The sequence below is a fragment of the Salmo trutta genome, chromosome 16 (assembly GCF_901001165.1).
Source record: "Salmo trutta chromosome 16, fSalTru1.1, whole genome shotgun sequence".
Lineage (NCBI taxonomy): Eukaryota > Metazoa > Chordata > Actinopteri > Salmoniformes > Salmonidae > Salmo > Salmo trutta.
Window position 1 is genome coordinate 1,162,638 of NC_042972.1, and position 20,782 is coordinate 1,183,419.

Genomic DNA, 20,782 nt, shown 5'->3' on the forward strand with positions numbered 1-20,782 from the left:
TGTAGTGTAGATAGTAGACAGTCTACATACCGTTGGTCATGTAGTGTAGATAGTAGACAGTCTACATACCGTTGGTCATGTAGTGTAGATAGTAGACAGTCTACATACCGTTGGTCATGTAGTGTAGCCTTCCCTGTAGCTCAGTTGGTAGAGCATGGTGTTTGCAACACCAGGGTTGTGGGTTCGATTCCCACGGGGGGCCAGCACAGAAAAATAATGTATTAAATGAAATGAAATGTATGCATTCACTACTGTAAGTCGCTCTGGATAAGGGCGTCTGCTAAATGACTAAAATGTAATGTAGATAGTAGACAGTCTACATACCGTTGGTCATGTAGTGTAGATAGACAGTCTACATACCGTTGGTCGTGTAGTGTAGATAGTAGACAGTCTACATGGCTTTAAAGTAATACCCCACGCTACATTCATTCACTCTGTCATGCGACAGGAACATTATCAATATAAACTTTGAATGCCGTTTATTATATGAATACTTCAAATCGATATTTTGTATCAACAATGTAATAATTTGGAAGGACATGTTAATCTTTTTTTATATATATATATATACAAATGCGGTCAGTCACTGTTCCAGACGATCCTAGAGAGTGTCGGTGACTTTGTTTCGGGGGGCAGCAGCGGTGTGTCTCAGTGAGAGTCAGTGAGCCGCTCCTGGTGCGTGTATTAGCAGCACGCCCTGATAGATATCAGAGATAGATACCATCGGCCCTGCAGGCGAGCACTCGGATCTGTTAGATATCTCTTTCTCTTACGGTACCGGGGAGACAGGCTGACCAATGCGACACAAACAACTCCAGATATACCCCAGGATATTTCCGACTCGTATGCAGAGGAACTTTCATTTGTCCCCCGGAGTCTTTTCTTTCTGTCGCCAATAAGTTTACCTGGAATTCCCGTCTGCCTGCCTGCCTGCCTGCCTGTCTGCCTGCCTGCCTGCCTGCCTGCCGGCCCGCCTGCCTGCCTGCCGGCCCGGGCTGGGTGCAGACAGAGGAGAACACGGTCTGGTTGCAGCGGTCACATCAAACCAACTGGCTGGTTGATCATGAGCATGAAAACGCGCTGCTGGATGTTCCACATGTTTCTCTGCTTGGGAATAGTGTATTTGAAAATAGGGTGAGTAGATTGTGCATGTTGAGACCTGATAGCGTGGAATTAGGGATGAGAGCTGGGGAATGTTGTCAGTGGATAGCTATGAACACAGATCATATGGGACATGTGGGCAGAAAATAATACCTAGATCATTTATTGTCAACGAAATAATATTAGGTAGGACTAGTTTTTTTTATTTCATTGTTCCATTAATTGTGACATCTGAGTAAATTAGCTATTAGCCCCAATAGACATGTATTAGCGTACTGTTCTGCACAGTGGGATTTATATATAAATAGAGTTTTAACATTAAACAGAGAATGAAACATGAAGAATAACAATAACTCGGATTGAAAATATGTTGAATGGTTTTTGTGTTGTAACGTATGTATGATTCATAGTCCCTGTAAAAAAAAGGTCAATATACTCGCATGATTATCATTCTCCACTATGTCCAACTATTTTGAAACCATGTTGATGACAAGTATCCAATGCATTATTAATTATTTGCCATAATTGAATGTAACTAATACAATTCACAGGGTTTTTTCGTCCGTGGTGGCATTAGGCGCCAGTATCATCTGTAACAAGATCCCGGGTTTAGCTCCTCGACAGCGGACGATCTGTCAGAGCCGACCGGACGCCATTATAGTGATCGGAGAAGGAGCTCAGATGGGCATCGATGAATGCCAGTTTCAGTTTAAACACGGACGGTGGAACTGTTCTGCCCTGGGACAGAGGACCGTATTTGGAAAAGAGCTGAAAGTGGGTATGTTACAATAATTCCAGTTTCACCACTTACAGAGATATTAAATCGATATTATTAGGATACACCTGACAGCACTCCGTTCCCAATGTATTTGCCAAGTTTTCAGAAATGTTCTTCCTTTTTGTGAATGGTTTAACACGTGTTCCTCTCTCACTTTAGTTCTGTTTCACCATATTGCATTAGTCCAATTAAAAAGTTGTTTACACTCATCATGTGATAGACTTTAATCATGTCTGGTATCCTATATTATGGACGTCAGATAGCTGACCAGTGATAGACTTTAAGCATGTCTGGTATCCTATATTATGGACATCAGACTTGAATTAATTCACCAATTTCTTCCTTTCATAGTTTTTATTCCTGAGATCAAAGTGTTAAGTAATCAGGTGATGTCTATGTCTATGCTATGCTATAACCAACTTGACTTGTACTGAATGCTATTCATTTACATTTACATTTTAGTCATTTAGCAGACGCTCTTATCCAGAGCAACTTACAGTAGTGAATGCATACATTTCATACATATCATACATTTTTTTCTCCGTACTGGTCCCCCGTGGGAAACGAACCCACAACTCTGGCGTTGCAAACACCATGTTCTACCAACTGAGCCACATTGGACCTATTCCAAATGAATATCTCCACCTGGCCCAATCTGTAGGTCTAGAATACAGAGGTATGAGATGCTTCAAAAACATGATGGATGATGGGGCTGGAGATACTGTATCTAACCACTCTCAGATTCATAGACTGGTAGACTGTATGTAACCACTCTGAGATTCATAGACTGTATGTAACCACTCTGAGATTCATAGACTGGTAGACTGTATGTAACCACTCTGAGATTCATACACTGGTAGACTGTATGTAACCACTCTGAGATTCATAGACTGGTAGACTGTATGTAACCACTCTGAGATTCATAGACTGTATGTAACCACTCTGAGATTCATAGACTGGTAGACTGTATGTAACCACTCTGAGATTCATACACTGGTAGACTGTATGTAACCACTCTGAGATTCATAGACTGGTAGACTGTATGTAACCACTCTCAGATTCATAGACTGGTAGACTGTATGTAACCACTCTGAGATTCATAGACTGGTAGACTGTATGTAACCACTCTCAGATTCATAGACTGGTAGACTGTATGTAACCACTCTCAGATTCATAGACTGGTAGACTGTATGTAACCACTCTCAGATGCATAGACTGGTAGACTGTATGTAACCACTCTCAGATTCATAGACTGGTAGACTGTATGTAACCACTCTCTGATTCATAGACTGGTAGACTGTATCTAACCACTCTCAGATTCATAGACTGGTAGACTGTATGTAACCACTCTCTGATTCATAGACTGGTAGACTGTATCTAACCACTCTCAGATTCATAGACTGGTAGACTGTATGTAACCACTCTCAGATTCATAGACTGTATGTAACCACTCTCAGATTCATAGACTGGTAGACTATATATAACCACTCTCAGATTCATAGACTGTATGTAACCACTCTCAGATTCATAGACTGTATGTAACCACTCTCAGATTCATAGACTGGTAGACTGTATGTAACCACTCTCTGATTCATAGACTGTATGTAACCACTTTCAGATTCATAGACTGTATGTAACCACTCTCAGATTCATAGACTGGTAGACTGTATGTAACCACTCTCTGATTCATAGACTGGTAGACTGTATGTAACCACTCTCTGATTCATAGACTGGTAGACTGTATGTAACCACTCTCTGATTCATAGACTGGTAGACTGTATGTCACCACTCTCAGATTCATAGACTGCTAGACTGTATGTAACCACTCTCAGATTCATAGACTTGTAGACTGTATGTAACCACTCTCAGATTCATAGACTGTATGTAACCACTCTCAGATTCATAGACTGGTAGACTGTATGTAACCACTCTCAGATTCATAGACTGTATGTAACCACTCTCTGATTCATAGACTGTATGTAACCACTCTCTGATTCATAGACTGTATGTAACCACTCTCAGATTCATAGACTGGTAGACTGTATGTAACCACTCTCAGATTCATAGACTGTATGTAACCACTCTCAGATACATAGACTGTATGTAACCACTCTCAGATTCATAGACTGTATGTAACCACTCTCAGATTCATAGACTGTATGTAACCACTCTCTGATTCATAGACTGGTAGACTGTATGTAACCACTCTCAGATTCATAGACTGGTAGACTGTATGTAACCACTCTCAGATTCATAGACTGGTAGACTGTATATAACCACTCTCAGATTCATAGACTGGTAGACTGTATCTAACCACTCTCAGATTCATAGACTGGTAGACTGTATCTAACCACTCTCAGATTCATAGACTGGTAGACTGTATGTAACCACTCTCTGATTCATAGACTGGTAGACTGTATCTAACCACTCTCAGATTCATAGACTGGTAGACTGTATGTAACCACTCTCAGATTCATAGACTGTATGTAACCACTCTCAGATTCATAGACTGGTAGACTGTATGTAACCACTCTCAGATTCATAGACTGGTAGACTGTATGTAACCACTCTCAGATTCATAGACTGTATGTAACCACTCTCAGATTCATAGACTGGTAGACTGTATGTAACCACTCTCAGATTCATAGACTGGTAGACTGTATGTAACCACTCTCTGATTCATAGACTGTATGTAACCACTCTCTGGTTCATAGACTGTATGTAACCACTCTCAGATTCATAGACTGGTAGACTGTATGTAACCACTCTCAGATTCATAGACTGTATGTAACCACTCTCAAATTCATAGACTGGTAGACTGTATGTAACCACTCTCAGATTCATAGACTGGTAGACTGTATGTAACCACTCTCAGATTCATAGACTGGTAGACTGTATCTAACCACTCTCAGATTCATAGACTGGTAGACTGTATGTAACCACTCTCTGATTCATAGACAGACTGACCATCAATGATATACAATCATAGTTTGAACCATGTTTTGAGGCTATACTGTGTTTGTTTATATTTACTTTGTTTACAAACATTGGAGTAAAACGAGGTGATATATTGTGTTCTGATGAGGTCGCCAGTTGAACTGAGTTCATGAGGCATTTATCAGTTATATTCTTCAACAATCAATGGGTACATATCAATTATTCAATCAATGGGTACATATCCATTATTCAATCAATGGGTACGTATCAATTATTTAATCAATGGGTACATATCCATTATTCAATCAATGGGTACATATCAATTATTCAATCAATGGGTACATATCAATTATTTAATCAATGGGTACATATCAATTATTCAATCAATGGGTACATATCCATTATTCAGTCAATGGGTACATATCAATTATTCAATCAATGGGTACATATCCATTATTCAATCAATGGGTACATATCAATTATTCAATCAATGGGTACATATCCATTATTCAATCAATGGGTACATATCCATTATTCAATCAATGGGTACATATCAATTATTCAATCAATGGGTACATATCCATTATTCAATCAATGGATACATATCCATTATTCAATCAATGGATACATATCCATTATTCAATCAATGGGTACATATCAATTATTCAATCAATGGGTACATATCCATTATTCAATCAATGGGTACATATCCATTATTCAATCAATGGGTACATATCCATTATTCAATCAATGGGTACATATCAATTATTCAATCAATGGGTACATATCAATTATTCAATCAATGGGTACATATCCATTATTCAATCAATGGGTACATATCCATTATTCAATCAATGGGTACATATCAATTAGTCAATCAATGGGTACATATCCATTATTCAATCAATGGGTACATATCCATTATTTTTAAGTCCACAAATGGATGTTGCAACTGCAGATTTCCCCTTTGAATGGCCTGTTTATGGATTTTATACAAATAGCCATAAATATAATAGAATTTACAATCCAATGTAGGCTGTTCCTTCTATAGTATGATGTTGTTACATGGAGTAATGGTTGGATGAATATTTAAGTAATGTGTTCAAGTTAAATTGTTTTCAGACAACATTTTTTTCCCCCCAATGGCTTTGGTGCAAGTCTGTAGTAAATGTACATAGCTCTTAGTACAAAGCTAAAATACAGTTACAAATCTCTAAGCACATTTTCAATTGGCTTTAGTACAACTCACAACGTCATACAGTCACCTTGTCACCCAACTTAAAGTGTTTTGTAATACACATTGTAATGCATGTTCATACAGAGCATTTGCTTTTCACAATACAATTTCCAAATGACTGATTGTCTTCTCATTTGTTAAAATACATTTTAAACTGGTTTGTCTAAAGCAGATTAGCCCGGCTCCGCTGTTCTTTTTCCCAACAGATGGCGCCCCACTGCTTGTGTTGTGAGACAGAAGAAATATAGAGTTTGAAGGAAAACATGGGGGGATTTGCTTAGCTATATCTGCTGGGCTGGTCTGGCCATATCTGCTGGGCTGGTCTAGTCATATCTGCTGGGCTGGTCTGGCCATATCTGCTGGGCTGGTCTGGCCATATCTGCTGGGCTGGTCTAGTCATATCTGCTGGGCTGGTCTGGCCATATCTGCTGGGCTGGTCTAGTCATATCTGCTGGGCTGGTCTGGCCATATCTGCTGGGCTGGTCTGGCCATATCTGCTGGGCTGGTCTGGCCATATCTGCTGGGCTGGTCTGGCCATATCTGCTGGGCTGGTCTGGCTATATCTGCTGGGCTGGTCTAGTCATATCTGCTGGGCTGGTCTGGCTATATCTGCTGGGCTGGTCTGGCTATATCTGCTGGGCTGGTCTGGCCATATCTGCTGGGCTGGTCTGGCTATATCTGCTGGGCTGGTCTAGTCATATCTGCTGGGCTGGTCTGGCTATATCTGCTGGGCTGGTCTGGCTATATCTGCTGGGCTGGTCTAGTCATATCTGCTGGGCTGGTCTGGCTATATCTGCTGGGCTGGTCTGGCTATATCTGCTGGGCTGGTCTGGCCATATCTGCTGGGCTGGTCTAGTCATATCTGCTGGGCTGGTCTGGCTATATCTGCTGGGCTGGTCTGGCTATATCTGCTGGGCTGGTCTGGCCATATCTGCTGGGCTGGCTTAGTCATATATGCTGGGCTGGCCTAGCCATATCTGCTGGGCTGGCCTAGCCATATCTGCTGGGCTGGTCTGGCCATATCTGCTGGGTTGGTCTGGCCATATCTGCTGGGCTGGTCTGGCCATATCTGCTGGGCTGGTCTGGCTATATCTGCTGGTCTGGCCTAGCCATATCTGCTGGGCTGGTCTGGCCATATCTGCTGGTCTGGCCTAGCCATATCTGCTGGGTTGGTCTGGCTATATCTGCTGGGCTGGTCTGGCTATATCTGCTGGGCTGGCTATATCTGCTGGGCTGGTCTGGCTATATCTGCTGGGCTGGCTATATCTGCTGGGCTGGTCTGGCCATATCTGCTGGGCTGGTCTGGCCATATCTGCTGGGCTGGTCTGGCTATATCTGCTGGGCTGGTCTGGCTATATCTGCTGGGCTGGTCTGGCCATATCTGCTGGGCTGGTCTGGCCATATCTGCTGGGCTGGCCAAGTCATATCTGCTGGGCTGGTCTGGCCATATCTGCTGGCCTAGCCATATCTGCTGGGCTGGCCTTGGGGAAAGGTGTGTCTTTGCGTAAATGCTATCCACTTGAAGGACATACATTGTGCCTCGCTCTGGGAGCCAGTGGTGAGAGGAAGCCTCTCCAGCTTGTTACTGCTGCCGCCAGACTGAAACACAGCCTACACATACTGACAAGTGACAAAGTCACAAATAAATGGCCAACGTTCTCCTGTTCAGGTCAGTGTTGATATTGTTGCCTTTATAATCAAGTTAATCTGCTAGCTTGGTAGCCTAGTGGTTAGAGCGTTGGGCCAGAAAGTTTGCTGGATCGAATCCCCGAGCTGACAAGGTAAAAATCTATCGTTCTGCCCCTGAGTAAGGCAGTTAACCCACTGTTCCCCGGGCGCCGAAGACGTGGATGTCGCTTAAGGCAACCCCCCCTTACCTCTCTGATTCAGATGGGTTGGGTTAAATGTGGAAGGCACATATCAGTTGAATACATTCAGTTGGACAACTGACTAGGTATCCCCCTTTCCCTTAGCTACTTGCTGTCTAACCTTAGCTAGATAGCAAGCATGTTTGATGAGTATGCAGGCCATGGAAGAACTGGGATTTCTTTTTTTTACTTCCAGGAATTGTGTCCAGATCCTTGCGACATGGAGCTGTACATTATCATGCTGAAACATGAAGTGATGGCGGCGGATGAATGGCACGACAATGGGCCTCAGGATCCATCAATAAAATGCAATTGTGTTCATTGTACGTAGCTTATGCCTACCTGTACCATTTAAATGTATTTATTTTAATTGTATTTAATTTAACCTTTATTTAACTAGGCAAGTCAGTTAAGAACAAATTCTTATTTACAATGATGACCTACCCCGGCCAAGCTCGGAGGACGCTGTGCGCCGCCCTATGGGACTCCCAATCACGGCCGGATGTGATACAGTCTGGATACCATAACCCTACCGCCACCATGGGGGACTCTGTTCACAACATTAACATCAGCAAACCGCTCGGCCACACGATGCCATAGACGTGGTCTGGAAACACGACGCCATAGACGTGGTCTGGAAACACGACGCCATACACGTGGTCCGACCACACGACGCCATACACATGGTCTGACCATGCGACTCCATACACGTGGTCTGACCACACGACACCATACACGTGGTCCGGCCACACGACGCCATACACGTGGTCACGCGACTCCATACACGTGGTCTGGAAACACGACGCCATACACGTGGTCTGGCCACATGACGCCATACACGTGGTCCGGCCACGTGACGCCATAGACGTGGTCTGGAAACACGACGCCATACACGTGGTCTGGAAACACGACGCCATAGACGTGGTCCTCCCACACGACGCCATACACGTGGTCTGGAAACACGACGCCATAGACGTGGTCCTCCCACGCGACGCCATACACGTGGTCTGGAAACACGACGCCATACACGTGGTCTGCGGTTGCTCTCTAAATCGCCACTGGAGGTGGCTTATGGTTGTTTAACATCTAAAGTGAACTAGATACACTGAGTGTACAAAAGATTAGGAACAGATTCCTAATATTGAGTTGCAGCCCCTTTTGCCCTCAGAACAGCATCAATTCGTTGTATTTTGTATGTTTGTTGTTTCCTTGGGAATGAGATGTTTACCCCCTATGAACTTACCTATGACCGAAAGGATGCATTGTTACAGCCTCAAGTCATCAGGGCAGGGACTCTACAAGGTGTCGAAAGCCGTTCCACAGGGATGCTGGCCCATGTTGACTCCAATGCTTCCCCACTGTTGTGTCCAGTTGGCTGGTAGTGGATCTCTACCTCAAATAGCTAATTTCATCTCATCCCACAGACGCTTCATTGGATTGAGATCTGGTGGGCAGGCCACTGCTGTAAGCAGATTTCATAACAATCCTAGCCTTGTGGCATGGGGCATTATCCTGCTGAAAAAATATATTCGCAGATGTATACACTGCTGCCATGAAGGCATCTGATTGGCAATAATGTTGAGATATCCTGTGGCATTCAAAAGTTGCTCCACTTTTATTAAGGGGAACCAATGTGTGCCCTGAAAACACAACACCAGCACCAGACTGCAGTGTTGACACGCGGCATAATGGATGCATGTACTCGTGGTATTCTCCCTACCCTAGTCCTCCCATCACAACATGATGGATGCAGGTACTCGTGGTATTCTCCATACCCTAGTCCTCCCATCACAACATGATGGATGCAGGTACTCATGGTATTCTCCATACCCTAGTCCTCCCATCACAACATGATGGATGCAGGTACTCGTGGTATCCTCCCTACCCTAGTCCTCCCATCACAACATGATGGATGCAGGTACTCATGGTATTCTCCATACCCTAGTCCTCCCATCACAACATGATGGATGCAGGTACTCGTGGTATTCTCCGTACCCTAGTCCTCCCATCACAACATGATGGATGCAGGTACTCATGGTTATCTCCATACCCTAGTCCTCCCATCAGCGTGAAACCGCATGAACCGGGATTCATCAACCCAGGCAATGTTTATCCAATTCTCCTGTGTCCAGTGTTTTCGTTCCATAGCCCACTGCAATAGCAGGTTCTTGTTTGGTCGTCAGCTACCATACCCCATTCGTGTCAAGGTACGATGAGTTGTGTATTATTTTATGGGTCTTTGGGAACCAATGTTGTACCGAACTGTTGGTCTGCATAATTTGTGTCAGCCTCCTTTGTCCTTTTTCATCAGTGACCCGTTCTCCACCACTGGCCTGCTGTTGGCTGGATGTCCTTTGGGTGGTGGACCATTCTTGATACACACGGGAAACTGTTAACTAAAAGTTAACTAGACCTGTCTAGCTGTTTAGTATCTAATGTTAACTAGATCTATCTAGCTGTTTAGGATCTAACGTTAACTAGATCTATCTAGCTGTTTAGGATCTAACGTTAACTAGATCTATCTAGCTGTTTAGTATCTAAAGTTAACTAGATCTATCTAGCTGTTTATATGAAGTTAACTAGACCTATCTAGCTGTTTATATGAAGTTAACTAGACCTATCTAGCTGTTTATTTGAAGTTAACTAGATCTATCTAGCTGTTTATATGAAGTTAACTAGATCTATCTAGCTGTTTATATGAAGTTAACTAGATCTATCTAGCTGTTTAGGATCTAAAGTTAACTAGATCTATCTAGCTGTTTATATGAAGTTAACTAGATCTATCTAGCTGTTTATATGAAGTTAACTGTTTATATGAAGTTAACTAGATCTATCTAGCTGTTTATATGAAGTTAACTAGATCTATCTAGCTGTTTAGGATCTAAAGTTAACTAGATCTATCTAGCTGTTTATATGAAGTTAACTAGATCTATCTAGCTGTTTAGGATCTAAAGTTAACTAGATCTATCTAGCTGTTTATATGAAGTTAACTAGATCTATCTAGCTGTTTATATGAAGTTAACTAGATCTATCTAGCTGTTTATATGAAGTTAACTAGACCTATCTAGCTGTTTATATGAATTTAACTAGATCTATCTAGCTGTTTATATGAAGTTAACTAGATCTATCTAGCTGTTTATATGAAGTTAACTAGATCTATCTAGCTGTTTAGGATCTAAAGCTAACTAGATCTATCTAGCTGTTTAGGATCTAAAGCTAACTAGATCTATCTAGCTGTTTAGGATCTAAAGTTAACTAGATCTATCTAGCTGTTTATATGAAGTTAACTAGATCTATCTAGCTGTTTAGGATCTAAAGTTAACTAGATCTATCTAGCTGTTTATATGAAGTTAACTAGATCTATCTAGCTGTTTATATGAAGTTAACTAGATCTATCTAGCTGTTTATATGAAGTTAACTAGATCTATCTAGCTGTTTAGGATCTAAAGTTAACTAGATCTATCTAGCTGTTTAGGATCTAACGTGAACTAGATCTATCTATCTGTTAAGTATCTGAAGTGTTCCTGAGGAGAGGCAGGCCTCACTTCACTCCACATGATATTTTAAAACATTTCAATTGATTGCCCTGTCAGTTATTCAGTGTGCAATGTTCTGCATACCTGTAGCTATCGGTCCAGAACTGTGAAACTCATAACACTGGCAGACAGAACATATATCATCTACTAGTGTAGACACAGAAACCTGGTGTACATTTCCTACAATTACATTTTCGGACAAAGAGTACTTCCTCTTACCTGCAGGTGCTCAGACATGATTGGTCAGGATTAACCAGAGTAAACTAGTGAACCATTTTCACTGCCTCTGCTCTGGGTTGCAAGGGTTAGGATATTATACACTCTAAAACAAATGGTTCTATATAGTTTCAAATAGGAGTTATTTGGCTTGTAAGCAAAGGGGAACCATTTTTAGTGCTATTGTATATAGAAACTTGTTTTGAAGGTTCTATAAAGAACCGTTCTATATAGCACCAAAGAAGGGTTCTGCTATGATAAAACCCTTTTTTGGGTTTTAAATCAAATTCAAATCAAATTTTATTTGTCACATACACATGGTTAGCAGATGTTATTTGTCACATACACATGGTTAGCAGATGTTAATGCGAGTGCAGCGAAATGCTTGTGCTTCTAGTTCCGACCATGCAGTAATATCTAACAAGTAATCTACCAATTCCACAACAACTACCTAATACACACAAGTGTAAAGGAATGAATACGAATATGTACATAAAAATATGTAAATGAGTGATGGCCGAACGGCATAGGCAAGATGTAATAGATGGTATAGAGTACAGTATATACATATGAGATGAGTATTGTAGGGTATGAAAACATTATATAAAGTGGCATTGTTTAAAGTGGCTAGTGATACATTTTGTAATAGATGGTATAGAGTACAGTATATACATATGAGATGAGTAATGTGGGGTATGTAAACATTATAAAAAGTGGCATTGTTTAAAGTTGCTAGTGATACATTTATTACATCCAATTTTTAATTATTAAAGTGGCTAGAGATTTGAGTCAGTATGTTGGCAGCAGCCACTCAATGTTAGTGATGGCTGTTTAACAATCTGATGGCCTTGAGATAGAAGCTGTTTTTCAGTCTCTCGGTCTCAGCTTTGATGCACCTGTACTGACCTCGCCTTCTGGATGATAGCGGGGTGAACAGGCAGTGGCTCGGGTGGTTGCTGTCCTTGATGATCTTTTTGCCCTTCCTGTGACATCGGGTGGTGTAGGTGTCCTGGAGGGCAGGTAGTTTGCCCCCGGTGATGCGTTGTGCAGACCTCACTACCCTCTGGAGAGCCTTACGGTTGTGGGCGGAGCAGCTTCCGTACCAGGCGGTGATACAACCCGACAGGATGCTCTCAATTGTGCGTCTGTAAAGGTTTGTGAGTGTTTTTGGTGACAAGTCAAATTTCTTCAGCCTCCTGAGGTTGAAGAGGTGCTGCTGCACCTTCTTCACCACGCTGTCTGTGTGGGTGGACCATTTCAGTTTGTCCGTGATGTGTACGCCGAGGGACTTAAAACTTTACATCTTCTCCACTACTGTCCTTTCAATGTGGATGGGGGGATGCTCACTCTGCTGTTTCCTGAAGTCCACGATCATCTCCTTTGTTTTGTTGACATTGAGTGTGAGGTTATTTTCCTGACACCACACTCCGAGGGCCCTCACCTCCTCCCTGTAGGCCGTCTCGTCGTTGTTGGTAATCAAGCCTACCACTGTAGTGTCATCTGCAAACTTGATGATTGAGTTGGAGGCATGCATGGCCACGCAGTCATGAGTGAACAGGGAGTACAGGAGATGGCTGAGATGGCCCTTGTGGGGCCCCAGTGTTGAGGATCAGCGGGGTGGAGATGTTGTTTCCTACCTTCACCACCTGGGGGCGGCCCGTCAGGAAGTCCAGGACCCAGTTGCACAGGGCGGGGTTGAGACCCAGGGTCTCGAGCTTAATGACGAGTTTGGAGGGTACTATGGTGTTAAATGCTGAGCTGTAGTCGATGAACAGCATTCTTACATAGGTATTCCTCTTGTCCAGATGGGTTAGGGCAGTGTGCAGTGTGATTGCGATTGCGTCGTCTGTGGACCTATTTGGGCGGTAAGCAAATTGGAGTGGGTCTAGGGTATAAGGTAGGGTGGAGGTGATATGGTCCTTGACTAGTCTCTCAAAGCACTTCATGATGACGGAAGTGAGTGCTATGGGGCGATAGTCATTTAGCTCAGTTACCTTAGCTTTCTTGGGAACAGGAACAATGGTGGCCCTCTTGAAGCATGTGGGAACAGCAGACTGGGATAAGGATTGATTGAATATGTCTGTAAACACACCAGCCAGCTGGTCTGCGCATGCTCTGAGGACGCGGCTAGGGATGCCGTCTAGGCCGGCAGCCTTGCGAGGGTTAACACGTTTAAATGTTTTACTCACGTTGGCTGCGGTGAAGGAAAGCCCGCAGGTTTTGGTAGCGGGCCGTGTCAGTGGCACTGTGTTGTCCTCAAAGCGAGCAAAGAAGTTGTTTAGTTTGTCTGGGAGCAAGACATCGTGGTCCGCGACAGGGCTGGTTTTCTTTTTGCTATCTGTGATTGACTGTAGACTCTGCCACATACGTCTCGTGTCTGAGCCATTGAATTGCGACTCTACTTTGTCTCTATACTGACGCTTAGCTTGTTTGATTGCCTTGCGGAGGGAATAGCTACACTGTTTGTATTCGGTCATGTTTCCGGTCGCCTTGCCGTGATTAAAAGCAGTCACCATGGGTACAACATCTCCGATGCACTTGCTAATAAACTCGCTCACCGAATCAGTGTATTCATCAATGTTGTTGTTCGACGCTATGCGGAACATATCCCAGTCCACGTGATCAAAGCAATCTTGAAGCGTGGAGTCCGATTGGTCGGACCAGCATTGAACAGACCTGAGCGTGGGTGTTTCCTGTTTTAGTTTCTGTCTATAGGCTGGGAGCAACAAAATGGAGTCATGGTCAGGTTTTCCGAAAAGAGGGCGAGGGAGGGCTTTGTATGCGTCGCGGAAGTTAGAGTAACATTGATCCAGGGTTTTACCAGCCCAGTTTGCTCAATCGATATGCTGATAGAATTTAGGGAGTCTTGTTTTCAGATTAGCCTTGTTAAAATCCCCAGCTACAATAAATGCAGCCTCAGGATATGTGGTTTCCAGTTTACATAGAGTCCAATGAAGTTCTTTCAGGGCGGTCGATGTGTCTGCTTGGGGTGGGATATACACGACTGTGATTATAATCGAAGAGAATTCTCTTGGTAGATAATGCGGTCGGCATTTGAATTCTAGGTCAGGTAAACAAAAGGACTTAGCTATAGAACCCTTTTTAATGGTTCTTTATAGAGAATGATTCTATAAAGAAACTTTCTCAATCTTTAGGTTCTAGAAAGAACCTTTTGAAGAACCAAACAGGGTTATTTTTTCTGGTTAGACATTTTATATTGTTAAAATTTCATTGGTTTTATTATTGTGTTAACTAAGTTGAATCAGGCATTCTAGATCTGCAATGGCTGGGGGTCCTTGAGGAGAACCACTGGTTTAGACATCAGTTAACAATTGACTCAAGGCCGTACGTGAGTCTTTCACTAGACACCGTCACAGGCCGTAGTCACCTTTTAATTATCACTAAAAGAGCCAAGAACCCTTTTGTGAACTGCAAAGAACCATTGAAGAGCTCTAATGGTTCTTAGAGTCATTATGGTTCCACATAGAACCATCAACCTTCCCAAAGAACCCTTGAGGAACCCTCTTTTCTTAGTGTTTAGGGGGGCTAGGGGTTGATTTGGAGTACAGGGTCTGTTTCCATGGTTGTTGGGTCAGAGTGTTGTAGGGTTAAGGTGTAAATGATTGATCGGGGGGAGAGTTGACCAGGCAAGCCATTAACACTGCTTATCAATACTGTAATGATGATAGCCTTCCCTGTAGCTCAGTTGGTAGAGCATGGTGTTTACAACACCAGGGTTGTGGGTTCGATTCCCACGGGGGGCCAGCACAGAAAAAAAATGTATGATATGTATGAAATTGTATGAAACGTATGCATTCACTACTGTAAGTCGCTCTGGATAAGAGCGTCTGCTAAATGACTAAAATGTAAAATGTAATGATGGGACCCTGAAACTGCTGAGGCTACAGCATTCAATCAATCCCCCAAAAATGTAGCCCTTACATCAGCTGATGTCACAAAGTGCTGTACAGAAACCCAGCCTAAAACCCCAAACAGCAAGCAATGCAGGTGTAGAAGCACGGTGACTAGGAAAAACTCCCTAGAAAGGCCAAAACCTAGGAAGAAACCTAGAGAGGAACCAGGCTATGAGGGGTGGCCAGTCCTCTTCTGGCTGTGCCGGGTGGAGATTATAACAGAACATGGCCAAGATGTTCAAATGTTAATAAATGACCAGCAGGGTCAAATAATAATGATCACAGTGGTTGTCGAGGGTGGAACAGGTCAACACCTCAGGAGTAAATGTCAGTTGACTTTTCATAGCCGATCATTCAGAGTATCTGTACCGCTCCTGCTGTCTCTAGAGAGTTGAAAACAGCAGGTCTGGGACAGGTAGCACGTCCGGTGAACAGGTCAGGGTTCCATAGCCGCAGGCAGAACTCCAGAAACTGGAGCAGCAGCACGGCCAGGTGGACTGGGGCAAGCAATGAGTCATTGGGCCAGGTAGTCCTGAGGCATGGTCCTAGGGCTCAGGTCCTCTGAGAGAGAGAGAGAGAGAGAGAGAGAGAGAGAGAGAGAGAGAGAGAGAGAGAGAGAGAGAGAGAGAGAGAGAGAGAGAGAGAGAATATTAGAGAGAGAATATTAGAGAATATTAGAGAGAGAGAGAGAGAATATTAGAGAGAGAGAATTAGAGAGAGAGAATATTAGAGAGAGCATACTTAAATTCACACAGGACACCGGAGAAGACAGGAGAAATACTCCAGATATAACAGACTGACTCTAGCCCCCCGACACATAAACTATTGCAGCATAAATACTGGCTTCAAATCTACTGAGATTTGTCCTGATAGGATGTGATTAGATTACAGTATGGTACTATCACTGACCAGCTCATGGGTGTTTTCATTTCCTGTGTATTTTATTTTCAATAGTATATAGACCTGTAAGTTGTTATCTGCATTTTAATTAGGAATGAGGCTAACCTGGTAGTGGTGTATGGGGTGGAACCCTGTGGTATCAGAACCCTGTGGTATCAGAACCATGTGGTATCACAACCCTGTGGTATCACAACCGTGTGGTATCACAACCCTGTGGTATCACAACCCTGTGGTATCAGAACCCTGTGGTATCACAACCCTGTGGTATCACAACCCTGTGGTATCAGAACCATGTGGTATCAGAACCATGTGGTATCACAACCCTGTGGTATCACAACCCTGTGGTATCAGAACCATGTGGTATCAGAACCATGTGGTATCACAACCCTGTGGTATCACAACCCTGTGGTATTAAAACCCTGTGGTATCAGAACAGAACGTTGTGGTATCAGAACCCTATGGTATTAGAACAGAACCCTGTGGTATCAGAACAGAACCCTGTGGTATTAGAACAGAACCCTGTGGTATTAGAACAGAACCCTGTGGTATCAGAACAGAATCCTGTGGTATCAGAACCATGTGGTATCAGAACAGAACCTTGTTGTATCAGAACAGAACCCTGTGGTATCAGAACCCTGTGGTATCAGAACAGAACCCTGTGGTATCAGAACCCTATGGTATCAGAACAGAACCCTGTGGTATCAGAACCTTGTGGTATCAGAACAGAACCCTGTGGTATCAGAACCTTGTGGTATCAGAACAGAACCCTGTGGTATCAGAACCTTGTGGTATCAGAACAGAACCCTGTGGTATTTTTTATTTATTTTATTTTATTTCACCTTTATTTAACCAGGTGGCCAGTTGAGAACAAGTTCTCATTTACAACTGCGACCTGGCCAAGATAAAGCATATCAATTTGACACATACAACAACACAGAGTTACACATGGAATAAACAAAACATACAGTCAATAATACAGTAGAACAAAAGAAAACAAAAAGTCTATATACAATGAGTGCAAATGAGGTTGGTTAAGGCAATAAATAGGCCATGGTGGCGAAGTAATTACAATATAGAAATTAGACACTGGAATGGTAGATGTGCAGGAGATGAATGTGCAAGTAGAGATACTGGGGTGCAAAGGAGCAAGATAAATAAATAAATACAGTATGGGGATGAGGTTGTTGGATGGGCTGTTTACAGATGGGCTATGTACAGATGCAGTGATCTGTGAGCTGCTCTGACAGCTGGTGCTTAAAGCTAGTGAGGGATATATGAGTCTCCAGCTTCAGAGATTTTTGCAGTTCGTTTCAGTCATTGGCAGCAGAGAATTGGAAGGAAAGACGACCAAAGGAGGAATTGGCTTTGGGGGTGACCAGTGAGATATACCTGCTGGAGCGCGTGCTACAGGTGGGTGCTGCTATGGTGACCAGTGAGCTGAGATAAGGCAGGGCTTTACCTAGCAAAGACTTACAGATGACCTGGAGCCAGTGGGTTTGGCGACGAGTATGAAGCGAGGGCCAACCAACAAGAGCGTACAGGTCGCAATGGTGGGTAGTATATGGGGCTTTGGTGACAAAACGGATGGCACTGTGATAAACTGCATCCAGTTTACTGAGTAGAGTGTTGGAGGCTATTTTGTAAATGACATCACCGAAGTCGAGGATCGGTAGGATGGTCAGTTTTACAAGTGTACGTTTGGCAGCGTGAGTGAAGGATGCTTTATAGCGAAATAGGAAGCCGATTCTAGATTTAATTTTGGATTGGAGATGCTTAATGTGAGTCTGGAAGGAGAGTTTACAGTCTAACCAGACACCTAGGTATTTGTAGTTGTCCACATATTCTAAGTCAGAACCGTCCAGAGTAGTGATGCTGGACGGGCGGGCAGGTGCGGGCAGCGATCGTTTGAAGAGCATGCATTTAGTTTTACTTGCGTTTAAGAGCAGTTGGAGGCCACGGAAGGAGAGTTGTATGGCATTGAAGCTCGTCTGGAGGTTAGTTAACACAGTATCAGAACAGTACCCTGTGGTATTTTATCAGAACCCTGTGGTGTTAGAAAAGATGGCTGCAGAGACAGAATGTTGCTCTTTTAAAGTTTGTTTCATGCAATTCTACACATTTTGTCATGGGGCGGAATTTTTTTGTTGTTGAGTTTAAAGCTAATTTCCTAGAATTATACACATTTTCCCGTGGCTTATCCTGTGTTGTGGTATCAGAACCATGTGGTATCAGAACAGAACTCTGTGATATCAAAACAGAACCCTGTGGTATCAGAACCTTGTGGTATCAGAACAGAACCCTGTGGTATCAGAACCTTGTGGTATCAGAACCCTGTGGTATTAGAACAGAACCCTGTGGTATCAGAACCTTGTGGTATCAGAACAGAACCCTGTGGTATCAGAACCTTGTGGTATCAGAACAGAACCCTGTGGTATCAGAACCTTGTGGTATCAGAACAGAACCCTGTGGTATTTTTTATTTATTTTATTTTATTTCACCTTTATTTAACCAGGTGGCCAGTTGAGAACAAGTTCTCATTTACAACTGCGACCTGGCCAAGATAAAGCAAAGCAGTTCGACACATACAACAACACAGAGTTACACATGGAATAAACAAAACATACAGTCAATAATACAGTAGAACAAAAGAAAACAAAAGTCTATATACAATGAGTGCAAATGAGGTTGGTTAAGGCAATAAATAGGCCATGGTGGCGAAGTAATTACAATATAGAAATTAGACACTGGAATGGTAGATGTGCAGGAGATGAATGTGCAAGTAGAGATACTGGGGTGCAAAGGAGCAAGATAAATAAATAAATACAGTATGGGGATGAGGTTGTTGGATGGGCTGTTTACAGATGGGCTATGTACAGATGCAGTGATCTGTGAGCTGCTCTGACAGCTGGTGCTTAAAGCTAGTGAGGGATATATGAGTCTCCAGCTTCAGAGATTTTTGCAGTTCGTTTCAGTCATTGGCAGCAGAGAATTGGAAGGAAAGACGACCAAAGGAGGAATTGGCTTTGGGGGTGACCAGTGAGATATACCTGCTGGAGCGCGTGCTACAGGTGGGTGCTGCTATGGTGACCAGTGAGCTGAGATAAGGCAGGGCTTTACCTAGCAAAGACTTACAGATGACCTGGAGCCAGTGGGTTTGGCGACGAGTATGAAGCGAGGGCCAACCAACAAGAGCGTACAGGTCGCAATGGTGGGTAGTATATGGGGCTTTGGTGACAAAACGGATGGCACTGTGATAAACTGCATCCAGTTTACTGAGTAGAGTGTTGGAGGCTATTTTGTAAATGACATCACCGAAGTCGAGGATCGGTAGGATGGTCAGTTTTACAAGTGTACGTTTGGCAGCGTGAGTGAAGGATGCTTTATAGCGAAATAGGAAGCCGATTCTAGATTTAATTTTGGATTGGAGATGCTTAATGTGAGTCTGGAAGGAGAGTTTACAGTCTAACCAGACACCTAGGTATTTGTAGTTGTCCACGTATTCTAAGTCAGAACCGTCCAGAGTAGTGATGCTGGACGGGCGGGCAGGTGCGGGCAGCGATCGATTGAAGAGCATGCATTTAGTTTTACTTGCGTTTAAGAGCAGTTGGAGGCCACGGAAGGAGAGTTGTATGGCATTGAAGCTCGTCTGGAGGTTAGTTAACACAGTATCAGAACAGTACCCTGTGGTATTTTATCAGAACCCTGTGGTGTTAGAAAAGATGGCTGCAGAGACAGAATGTTGCTCTTTTAAAGTTTGTTTCATGCAATTCTACACATTTTGTCATGGGGCGGAATTTTTTTGTTGTTGAGTTTAAAGCTAATTTCCTAGAATTATACACATTTTCCCGTGGCTTATCCTGTGTTGTGGTATCAGAACCATGTGGTATCAGAACAGAACTCTGTGATATCAAAACAGAACCCTGTGGTATCAGAACAGAACTCTGTGGTATCAGAACAGAACTCTGTGGTATCAGAACTCCATGGTATCAGAACCCTGTGGTGTCAGAACAGAACCCTGTGGTATCAAAACCTGTGGTATCAGAAATCTGTGATATCAGAACAGAACTCTGTGATATCAGAACAGAACTCTGTGGTATCAGAACAGAACTCTGTGGTATCAGAACTCCATGGTATCAGAACCCTGTGGTGTCAGAACAGAACCCTGTGGTATCAGAACTCTGTGGTGTCAGAACAGAACCCTGTGGTACCAAAATCTGTGGTATCAGAACAGAACTCTGTGGTATCAGAACAGAACTCTGTGGTATCAGAACTCTGTGGTATCAGAACAGAACTCT

At 43.1% G+C, this 20,782-nt stretch overlaps 1 protein-coding gene across 1 annotated transcript in view; it reads left to right on the top strand.

Annotated features, from left to right (window-relative positions):
• The first annotated feature begins 721 nt into the window (after positions 1-721).
• Positions 722-20,782, top strand: part of wnt7aa (wingless-type MMTV integration site family, member 7Aa) — a 49,480-nt gene continuing 29,419 nt past the window's right edge. Inside the window, exons 1-2 of the mRNA XM_029692720.1 lie at positions 722-1,134; positions 1,653-1,879. Coding sequence (XP_029548580.1) covers positions 1,064-1,134; positions 1,653-1,879 — 298 coding nt within the window. The 5' untranslated portion in view covers positions 722-1,063. The remainder of the gene's footprint in view (positions 1,135-1,652; positions 1,880-20,782) is intronic.